We start from the raw sequence: 12,175 nt of genomic DNA, 5'->3' as shown, positions 1-12,175 counted from the left end.
AATCTCTTAGAAGAAAACACAGGTGTAAATCTTCATAAGCCTGTATTAAGCAATGGTTTCTTAAATACGACATCAAAAGCTCAAGCAACAAAAGAAAAAAGAGACAAACTGGACATCACTAAATTAAAACTTTTGTGCTTCAAAGGATACCATCAAAAAATTGAAAACTCACAGAATGGCAGGAAATTTCTGCAAATCCTGTAAGGGACTTGTATATAAAATACATAAAGATTATTACAACTTATTAATAAAAAGATAAATGACCCAATTTTAGAAGTAGCAAAAGATTTAACAAACATTTCTCCAAAGAAGATGTACTACTGACCAATAAGCACATGAAAAGATGGCTCAAAATCATTAGCCGTTAGAGAAATGCAAATCAAAACAATAATTAGATATCACTTCACACCCACTAGTATGTCTAGAATAAAAAAAGAAGACAGTAACAAGTGTTAGTGAGGATGGAGAGATATTAAAATCCTCATACAGTGCTGGTAAAATATAAAATGGCGTAGCAGCTTTGGAAAATGGTTTGGCAGTTCCTCAAACAGCTAAACAAGGAGTTACCATGATCTAGACATTACATTTCTATGTAAGAGAAATGAAAACACATATCCACATAAAACCTTCTATATAATGTTCATGGCAGCATTGTGTAAAGTAGCCAAAAAAAGTGGTAACAATCCAAATGTCCATCAATTCATAAATGAATAAACGTGGTATATCCATACAATGGAATATTATTCAGAAATAAAAAGAAATGGAGTATTGACACTTGTTATAACATAGATGAACCTTGATAACATTATGCTAAATGAAAGAAGGCAGTTACAAAGGACCACTTATTGTATGATTTCATTCATAGGAAACGTATAGGCAAATCTACAGAGACAAATCTAATCTACAAAGTAGATTAGAGGTTTCCCAGAGCTGGGAAAGATGGGGGATTTGAGAAGTGTCACCAAAAGGTTACAGGATTTCTTTCAGGGGTAATAAAAATGTCCTAAAATTGATTGTGGTGATGGATGCAAAGTCCTGTGAATACACTGAAAACCACCAAATAGCTCACTTAAATTGGGTAAATTAGCAGTGAGTAATTATATTCAATAAAGTTCTTTTGTGTGAATATTAGGGTATGTTAATTATATCTCACTTTAACAAACTGAACATTCTAAAGGGTGAATTTTATGATATATGAGATATCTCAATTTAAAAAATACAATTAGTTAGCTATGTGGTCATATATACCAACAGCAGGATTAAAATGATTAGGAGGTAATTTCTACAAATACTTGATAATACATGCTGCTTTTAAACTAGGCTTTCCAAGTTTATACTTCAAAATAAGACTAGTCTATGTAAGCATCCAAGATACTCCATTTCACTAAACTCTAGGGCTCCCTGGCCCTTTGTTAAGCAGACTGAGTTGTAAATATTGTTGCTCTCTTCTCCACAATTTTAAAAGCCCAAATAAAACAAAGTGGATTTCATGAAAAGTGCATCCTATATAGGCCCCCAAACCGGCAGTATAATCTCAGATGGCTGTAATTGAGAAATCAGGAGTTAAGGAATGACTTGATTACTGAATCGTTTTATAAATATTCCTTTTTGCTTTCGGCCATACTGTAGTAGACAAGGAAATACCTGAAATCTCTGAATGGTAATTCAGCTGCTTTGCTCTCTGGTAATGTTTGTATAGCCCTTATCTTCTGTCCCTGTGATTATAAAAGCCTTGTGAGTGGGGAGGCAAAATAAGTCAGAAACAAAAGAATCATTATTGGATGGTCTTTTTTTGAAAATGCTTTTAAGAAAACAGGGACCTAGATTGTAAAGTCTTATAGCAGAAACTCTTAGTCCAGAGTGGTAATTACTATTTCTGGATTTTGAGAGGCTGTTTCATAAATCTATAACCTGGTATTTAAAGATAAGAACAAAGTAGATTAGGTTGGGATTAAGGTAATTCAGAACACTGGGGTCTATATTTTAGAACTACACCTACTCTTTGAGACCAAAGGAAGAAAGGTTTATTTTGTCTGAACCTAAACTTCCTGTAGGACATTAACTCAACCTGTCTGGATAGTTCATTTGAACAAATTGAAACACAGGGTGTCCATGATAAGAATGAGGGCTTTTAATCTGTATAGCTTAATGTAATGCCTGGATACATCCTAGAGTATATTAAACAGATAATCAAAAAGTATTGGCAAAGTCCCTTGAGGGATGGGAGAAAAAATATGGAGCTATTAAACTTACCATGAGGGAATCCCCTGATACTGTGTCAAACATTAGGGACAGCTTGATCTTGAGGCTTACTCTTGTGAAGTTTATGTAAGTAGCAGAGAAGCTTACCCTACCTACAGGCATACCTAAGAGTTACTTCTCGAGGACCTCTTTTGTTGTTCAGATGTGGCCTCACTCTAAGCCCAAACCTGCAAGTGAAATCATTGCCCTCGCGTCTACGTGGGACATGACATCCAGGGGTGAATGTCTCCCTGGCGGCATGGGAGGTGACTCCCAGGGATGAGTACGGCCCTGGCACCATGGGATCAACAATTCCATCTTGACCAAAAGGCGGAAAAGAAGTGTAACTAATAAAGTATCAATGGCAGAGAAAGTTAAATAGAGTTGAGAGGCTACTCTGGAGGGCACTCTTACACTGGCTTCAGTTAGATATCATAACTTGCCAAACCCCAACCAAAACCATTCCAGCCAATCCTAAAGAACACCTAGGGCAATATATAAGATTCTACAAAGGGTCCATGCACTAGAGTAACTTTCCAGAAACCAACAATCTCCAGATGGGTCCCTGGACAGATAAGTCCTGAAACATAGAGGGCCCAATTCTCCAGAACATCAGCTAAATCCATCTCCCTACCCCAGAATACTGACATCCCCTTCCAACATGAAAAAGTTAGAACAACCTTAGCCCAAATACCCCTAAAGAGTGGGACAGAAAGATCAAAGATGATGGTGGAATTAAGTAGGGTTTAACAAATGAGTATGATCACTAAATCATTACATTGAATATTTCTTTTAGTTTCCAGGATCTTAGAGCAGCTAGAAGTAAAAACCTAAAATTGTGGAATTGTAACCCATACCAAACTCTGAAATCCATTCTATAACTAATTGCTGTGCTGTGCTTTGAACTTAATTGTTTTATATATATATGCTATTTTTTAACAAAAAAAATAGTTGATTGTGGGAGAAAAAAAATCACCTTGTGACTAATCTTTATCTGTACCTAGTTATCCAGTTTCTCAACTTTAGAGTCCTGTAATCACTAAACATAGCCCCTAATGTTTGTTAATAAAGGATCTTGGGTCCAAAATTATTTTGATGACCAAGACCGGATTTAATCTAAATGGGCCCACCTGGCATGCACAATAACTTAAGACTTTAACCTACAAGTCACCTATACCTCATTCTGCCATTTTCTTTCATATATTCTGGGACTAAGTATGCAATCAATCTGTGCATTAGATCACCTCTAATTATATCATCTGGGGCCACTGAACTCATTATCCTAAACCCTGCCCATCTTTTCTCTAATAAAACTATTCAAATTACTGTAGTTTGGGGAGACAGATTTTGGGACGCAAGGCTGTTTGCTGTCCTAGTAATAAACTCTTTCTCTCTCTGAAACCCCAGTGTCTCAGGAATTGGTGATTGAGCACGCCAGGTGCACTGGGCAAAAGTATCCACGGCCTCTGTCCGGTAACATGGCCGCGTCAACTCCCTTTAGCAAAATTATTTAAGTCTACAAGACAAAAGACTGCTATTTCAGCTGATACTACAGAATCCCAAAAACACAGAAAATGTTCCAGTGGGGCTTCAAACAGTAAGAAAAGTAACAATATGTGCCAACAGTAAATAAATCTACCAATGAAGCCACGGAGACAGAGGAGCTTTAATTATTACCTTTGAAGATACCTCTCAATAGTGCTCCAGCAGCTTTTCCTTTCACTGCTTGATTCTGAAGGACATTAGCCAGCTGCAAAGAAAGGAAGAAAAAGCGACAAGTCTGGCCCATACATATCTCCACTACACCAATTTTTCTAAACTCCTGATATGAAAAAGCATTCATCTGTCAGGTTCATATCACTCAGGGCTCCAAGTAATACAAACACCACAATATTTACTTAGAAGACCAGAGCAGATCTTATTGTGATACTGGGTTATCAGGAATGAAATTTACTCAACACCCATTCTACAAAAAATTACTGAATACTTAATCAGCACTAAGCATCGTGCCATGTTCTTGGGCCATACATTTCATTCAACAAATACTTTTTGAGCATCTTCTTTTTTTAGGCACTAGGGATCCAAGGATAACAAGATGGAAACAGTCATTTGATTCACAGAGCTTACAATAGGGCAGGAGGGGGAAGGGTCACAGAAAAAAAATTAGAAAAGAAATATCTGCAAAGGAAACAAAAAGTGAAAACAGACAATAACTGAGGATAGTAAAGAAAAGCTTCTCTGGGGTAGGTAAAATTTAAGCAGAGATTTGGAGGATGAGAAAGAGATAGTTATACAAAGGGGGAGAGGAGTGACATTCCAGAAAGAGGTCATCATCATGTGCAAAGGTCCTGAGGGGAGGCAAAGAGCCTGGCATGCTTGAGGACCTGAAAAAAGGACCAGTATGGCTTACCCTCAATAAGGGTAAGATTGGTAAAGGATGAGTGTGCTGAGATGGGCAAAAACCAAATTATAAAGAGTCTTGTAAGCATGGTAAGATTTAGTCTAAATGCTACAAAAGTTACTAAAGAAAAGAGCAGGGGAGCGATAGGATAGATGTGGGAAAAAACAATAAGTTGTGCTTTTGTGTAGAGAATGGGTTGCTGGGGGTTAAAAATGAAATAAGGACACCTGTTAAGAGTCCGTACTGTCAACACAACAAGCAAACTCACCCCTCTCTACATGGGACATGACTCCCAGGGGTGTGGACTTTCCTGGAAACATGGGACAGAAATCCTAGAATGAGCTGAGACTTGGCATCAAGGGATTGAGAAAAACCCTAGAATGAGGTGAGATTCAGCATCAAGGGATTGAGAAAACCTTCTCGACCAAAAGGGGGAAGAGTGAAATGAGACAAAGTGGCAGTGGCTGAGAGATTCCAAACAGAGTCGAGAGGTTATCCTGGAGGTTATTCTTACACATTAAGTAGACATAACCTTGTTATTCAGATGTAATGGAGAGGCTGGAGGGAATTGCCTGAAAATGTAGAGCTGTGTTCCAGTAGCCATGTTTCTTGAAGATGATTACATAATGATATAGCTTTCACAATGTGACTATGTAATTGCGAAAACCTTGTGTCTGATGCTCCTTTTATCTACGATATTGACAGATGAGTAAAAAATATGGATTAAAAATAAATAAATAATAAGGGGGAAAAAAACAGTCCAATGAGTTGAATACACATTTCTCCAAAGAAAATTACACAAATGACTAATAAACACATGAAATGGTGCTCTTCATTAGCTATTAGGAGAAAGCAAACCAAAACCAAAATGAGTTATACACTAGAATCAGTATTATTAAAAACAGGTAAGTGTTTGTGAGAATACAGAGAAATTGGAACCCTTATGCACTATTGGTGGGAATACAAACTGGCACAGCTACTGTGGAAAACAATTTGGCAGTTTCTCAGAAAGTTAATTATAGAATTATTATATGACCTAACAATCCCACTTCTCAGCATCTACCCCAAAGAACAGACAGTAGGCACTCGAACAGATATCTGCACATCAATGTTCATAGTGGCATTATTCACTGCCAAAAGTTGGAATTTTTGTGTCTATCAACTGATGCATGGATAACCAAAATGAAATACCTTTCAACTATAAAAAAGGAGTGAAGCTCTGGTACATGCTACAGCACGGATGGATATACCTTGAAGACACTGTGTTGAGTAAAATAAGCCAGAAACAAAAGGATAAATATTTATGACTTCACTTATGTGAAGTAACTAAAATATGCAAATACACAGATACAGAAAGTAGAACAAAGAGTACCAGTGGTGAAGGTACGGAATACTGAGTTAATTTGGTACACAGCCTTCTGTTTGGGGTGCTGGAAAAGTTTTGGTAAGGGAAGGTAGTGGTGGTAGCACAACATTGTGAATATAATTAGCACCACTGAATTAGACAATTGAAAGTGGCTAAAATGAAATGTTATTAAGCTGTATGTGTGTTACCACAATACAAACTTAAAAAAAGAAAAAAAAATTCACATGTTTATAGCCCTGTGTTTATCTGAAGGTAAATCTTTTAAGGAAATTGTTGATACACTAAAGTGCTCAGAGAACTATGTCCATGTTGGTGAAGGGACTTAAAACCAGGAAAGGACTTTTCTAACATTTACTTAGTATCCTTAGATGTTTATTGAGTGTCTAGTAGATAATTAGATATTTTACATACATTATCTCATATCATCTTCACAACAACACTGAGCTAAGGATTCATTTTGTGATAAGAATAAGAGAAGCAATTAATAGCACATATTTATCATGGATTTTGTCCTAGTTCTTACTTTTATTTATATTACAGTACATATAATATTAAAGTCTCTTTAGAGTCCCTTTAGAAACAGGTAAAGTATAATTCTAAATAAATGAAATCACCATTTAAATGCTGGCTTTAACCAAATTTCACCTTGTCTAAATGGTGATTCAAGCTCTAACTCATGCAATGGGCTGCCTCAAAATTCTACTTCAAAAGCAATTCTACAGGACTAAGTTAAGTCAGAATACAGGGAGAAGGATGATATAGTTCATATTTTAAAACTTCAACTTCTGTGTGAGACCAAACGAAGAAATGTTTATTTGATGCAATATTTATATTTTGGGAAATGCTTTATCTAATTTAACTTGTATGATCAGTTTATTCGTATACCATAATTACATGGAATCTTGAATAAGGTATGAGATCTTGTTGGTTTGTACAGATTAGTGTGATGCCCAATATATCCCAGACCAATTTGGGCAGAGAATAAAAATATATTTGCAAAGTCCCCTTGGGGGACTGGGGAAAAAGGAGGAAATATTCAATTTCCCTATCTGGGGAATTCCCGATATTCTCACAAGCACTGGGGACAACCAATTCAATAGGCTGAGCCCTAGATCTTGGGGTTTGCCCCTATGAAGCTTATTCCTGCGAAGGAGATGCTAAGCCAACAGATAATTATGCGTAAGTGTTACCCCAAGAGACCTCTTTTGTTGCTCAGATGTGGCTTCTCTCTCTAAAACAATTCAGCAGGTGAACTCACTGCCCTCCCCCCTACGTAGGACATGACTCCCAGGGGTGTCAATCTCCCTGGCAATGTGGGATAGGGCTCCCTGGTATGAGCCAGGATAGAGCATCACAGGATTGACAAAGCCTTCTTGACCAAAAGGTAGAAGAGAGAAATGAGACAAAATAAAGTTTCAATGGCTAAAAGATTTCAAACAAAGTCAAGGGGTCATCCTGGAGGTTAGTCTTATGCATTACATAGATAAACATTTTTAGTTAATGGTGATGGGAGTTGCTAGAGGGAAGTACCTGAAACTGTACTCTAGTAGCCTTGATTCTTGAAGATGATTGTATAACTATACAGCTTTTACAGTGTGACCATGTGATAGTGAAATCCTTGCATCTGATGCTCCTTTTATCCAGGGTATGGACAGATGAGTAAAAATTAAGGACAATAAATAAATAAATAATAAAAAGGGGGATAAGGGGTAAAAAGAAAAATTGGATAGACTGAAATATTAGCAGTAAATGAGAAGGAGGGATAAGAGGTATGTGATACATGGATTTTTCTCTTTTTTTCTTGTTCTAGAATGATGCAAATGTTCTAAAAAATGATCATGGTGAGGAATACACAACTATGTGATGACATTGTGAGTCACTGATTGTATACTTTGGATGGACTGTGTGTGAGGATATCTCAGTCAAAAAAAATAAACAAACATATAAGCAATCCTGGATAATTTCAAAGACACACACACACACACAAAAATCAGAAAGCATCTCTGCATCAATTCCCAATTAGCGTGGCACATACATAACATGAGCTAAGATGCACCTAGCTTTAATAACCGTAACACTTGCACATAAACATTCCTTTAAAAGTCATAACTTGTTCAATGTTTAAGGTTAATCTCGAAGAGGGCTTCTCATGCAGGGACCTGGATAAGTTGAGATGACTTATTATGAAAAAAGGAGCAGTATATGAGGTAAATAGGAAGATTAAGGAGAATAGTGAGTAGGAATATTAAAAAGTATACCAACTTGTTTATATATACACAGCTGTATAAGCATTCTATTCTTAGCATACTTCAGATTTAAATATGGTCACAAATGCCCTCAAATTTTCTCTTTCTCATTCCCACATATTCCTTTACATCTATGAATTTGTTATCAAATAAATCCTTGTCTCCTAAAGAGAAGGGGTAGAAGAAGTGACAGAATAATTTTTCTTTGGCATTTGCTTTTAGCTGAACATGCTTCCTAATACTCACATCATCATCTTTCAGAGTTTGAAGAAATTCCTGCAGTTTGTCTGTTGTTTTATCTGCTGCTAGAGATAAAATTTCCTGGTCCATTGTTGCTCATATCAGCGAACTAGGAGGGAAAAATGTCAGAGCTGGATGAAACTCCCAGAAGTGAACAAATTTCATTTTTTTCCCTATCTATTCACAAATACTTGTTTCACATCTGTTACAGATAAGGAACATATTGGGTGCTCAACACACTAACATGTGCTAGGTAATATGAGTAGGTGATTCTTATTTGAACCAAAACAATCTCAAAAATTCTCTGGTTATGTATCTCAATAGGAATCTATATTCTAATCAAGTGGTTTCATAATTTTTGTTCACATCCTTACCATATTTTTTTTTTAGCATCTATCAAGCACACTGCCTAAAACAAAACAGTCATTTTACGTTATAGCAAGTATATAATACAATTATTGTGAATTCATACATACTATATTTTAATATTATAAACATCTAATGCAGTAATATTTGATAAATAAATTAATAAACCAACAGCACAGTGAATGCTAAATGGTATAAAAACAGGTAAGAAGTTGACAAAACTAAAGAAAGGTTTAGTTTTGTCAAGAAGGGTTTCCCAACAGACAAAAACTTGAATTGGAATTTGGAGATTAAATGTAGATAAGCAGACAGTATGCATTATACCTTATTGGGTGGGAGGACATCATGAACAAAGGCATTCACATGAGAATTTGAAAAACTGATTTAGACAAAGTAAAAGACTTGCTGGCATAGGGAGTTCAAGTACAGGAGTAGTGAGGAGGACAGCTAGAAAGACAGACTGGGGAAAAACTGTATAAGATCTTAAATGCTAAGCTGAAGGATTTAAAGTTTATTCTGCAAATAAAGAACCACCCAAAATTTTTGAGCAAAAGATTATCTGTCAAGATTGAAACAGTGCATGAAGAAACTCAATCCAGCGTCACTGTGCAGATTAATGTGGGGAGAGGGCAAGGACAAAGAGCAGAAGCTAGGAGACCAACCAGGGGGCTACTGTAGCAGTAATGACAATGGTTTGTACTAGTGTGCTGACTGTGGGGAAAACAAAGGAAGGGATAAACTGGAATCATATAAGGCAGATAGAATTTAGTGATCAAAACCACATCAGGCAGATAGAATTTAGTGATTGACTAACTATGGGATTGGAAATAGAAAGCGAAGGCTGTTAGAAAAAAATCCTGCCCCTGCTTCTCCACTTTCTCCTGTACACTATCTCCATAAATGGTACCACCATCCACACAGCTGCTCAAACAAGAAACCTGGGTAAGATTAGCAACTTCACTTCCATCTTCCATATATACTCCCAGCTCCTGACAAAGTTATCCCATAATCATCTACTTATCTCCATTTCCACTGCTGCCACATTACCCCAAAGGCACCATCACCTCTCACCTGAAATATTTCAAGAGCATCCTAACTTACGCTCTTCTATACTATATAACAAGTGATCTCTTTGAAACACAAACCAGATCATGCGACTTACTCTCCCTCTACTGCCATTCTCATCTTAAATTTTTTCAGTGGTTTTTCCTATTGTTCTCATATTAATCCAAAATCACGAAGTTAGGATAAAAAAGTCCTGCAGGGTCTAGCAGATGCCTACCTTTTGGGTTTCATATGGCACCAGGCTCCCCTTCATCACCCTAAACTCCAACCCCATTGTAATGCGTTCAGTCCTTTAATTCTCCTCCTATCACAGGTCCTTACACCTGACTTTCTTTTGGAATTTTAATAACTACCTCTTCTTCCTTCCCCTGTCCTCTCCCCCTCAATCTTTTCTTATTAATTCCTACAAATCCTTCAGATATCAGCTCAATTCACACTTCCTTAGAAGTTCAGGCTACGTTATACGCTCCCCATTACATTCCCTCAAGGCATTAGTAATTTCTCTTACAGTCAACGCACTTATAGTATTACATTTGTTTTTATTAGATTAACTACTCTTTCCCATTAGACTATAAACTCTCCAAGGGCAGAGGCCATATTTGGTTTACTCTTCACTGAATCCCCAGTATTTAACATAGTACCTAATTTATAATAGGTGTGCAATAAGTACTTGTTGAACAAATTAATTATTGGGCCCCTAAAACGGGCAAGATCTCGCGTTCGGCACTTTACATTCAAGAATTTAACGTCCACACTGATTCCATGAGGTTGGTGTTATTTGCCCCATGAAAAACTGGGGATTCGGTGAAATTAAGGAATTTTCTAGAGGTCTGAAGGCTCCTAAGTGGCAGAGGCAGAACTGAAACCCAAGTCTGTTCAACCCTAAATTCTATGCTTTTAATTACTACGCCCAGGTTTGGAGTTAGGGGGCAAGGAGGGGACAGACAGGACATACCGACCAAAAGAGAGAAGTCCTGTCAGAGAGGGCGCAGACAGTTTCGGAGGGGAACAGGTGGACATCAATCCACCTCAGCGGGAACATCTGCTAAATGCGTCCTAAAATCGAAGGGAGCTGTAAGCAGTGACTGAGCTACAAACGCGAAACAGGATTAAGAGAAAGTTCCCGGACAGAGGAGCTGAGCCCTGAAGGAGGGGGCAGACTCTACAGAGGGCGCGGACCGTGGAGCACGCCCCGAGAGGAAGGAACTGCGAAAATCAAAACCCGCGCGGCGCGAGACAGCAGGGCCACGATACCCTCTCAACCCACGGAAAATACTAGAACTCCCAGGTGGGAAAAGGTGCCCTCATGTCCTCAGAGACTCACCGCCCAGGCAGTGCGCAAAGCCCCTCAGGCCAGTCACCTCAGTCCCACCGTCGCCGCCAACTTCCAAACAGCCCGCGCACCCGAACTTCCGTCGCGGGTAACTACAGGTCCCGCCCCCGAGGCTTACTTCCGCTGCCCGCGCCCAGCACGGGTACTTGGGGGCGGGTGGGGCGTACCATTAAGCCTGGTGGGGTGGGGGGAACACCCGGTTCTCGGACGTTCCCATTCGCTGTCTGAGGGAGATGCGGACGGTCTAGACGTCCGTCGGACCGCAGAGTGAGCATGCGCTAGGGATGTGTGTTGATGAGTTAGTGAAGCTCCTCGTCGGCCCTGTAACTGGAAGGCGCAAGTCTTTAGATTGGAAGCACCTGGAAGGCAGAGGAGAGTTTTGTGTTCCACCTGTGCCAGCCGACAGTAACCCGTCGGATGTGAGCCCCGTGGGTGCAGGGACCCGTGTCAGTTTTTGTCTAGTTGTTCATTTGCTAGAGCATTGCGGGTTTACGGAAGAGTCATGAGTATGGGGTTCCCCATACTCCACCCCACACACACTTTCCCCCATGAACAGTTTGCACTAGTGTAGTACCTTTGTTCCAACTGATGAAATATTATTCCCTGTATTCTTGCTTTACATTAGGTTTCACTGTTTGTGTTGTACAGCTCTATGGTTTTGTTTTTAAATTTTTATTCTCATTACCTGCATACAGCGTAGAATTAACCATTTAACCACTTTCAAGTATAATTCAGTGATGTTAAATGCATTCACAATGTTGTGCCACCATCACAACCATCCATCACCCTGTACAGAAATGCTGCACCCATTAAGCAATAACTCTCCAGTCCCCATGTCCACCCGACTGTAGTTTTTGCTCCCTATGCATAGCCCCAACGTTTAGCACATGGCCTGGTGTGCAGTAGTGCACTATTCA

The 12,175-nt window shown here is 38.6% G+C and overlaps 1 protein-coding gene across 1 annotated transcript in view; it reads right to left on the bottom strand.

Moving 5' to 3' along the window:
• FANCI (FA complementation group I) overlaps positions 1 to 11,364 on the bottom strand; it is a 155,311-nt gene extending 143,947 nt beyond the window's left edge. Inside the window, exons 1-3 of the mRNA XM_077124169.1 lie at positions 11,250 to 11,364; positions 8,501 to 8,603; positions 3,919 to 3,991 (exon numbers count right to left, since the gene is read on the bottom strand). Of these exons, the coding sequence (XP_076980284.1) occupies positions 3,919 to 3,991; positions 8,501 to 8,584 (157 nt within the window). The 5' untranslated portion in view covers positions 8,585 to 8,603; positions 11,250 to 11,364. The remainder of the gene's footprint in view (positions 1 to 3,918; positions 3,992 to 8,500; positions 8,604 to 11,249) is intronic.
• Positions 11,365 to 12,175: the final 811 nt, after the last annotated feature.

This window comes from Tamandua tetradactyla, chromosome 12 (assembly GCF_023851605.1).
Source record: "Tamandua tetradactyla isolate mTamTet1 chromosome 12, mTamTet1.pri, whole genome shotgun sequence".
Lineage (NCBI taxonomy): Eukaryota > Metazoa > Chordata > Mammalia > Pilosa > Myrmecophagidae > Tamandua > Tamandua tetradactyla.
This window is presented reverse-complemented; position numbering and strand designations above follow the sequence as displayed.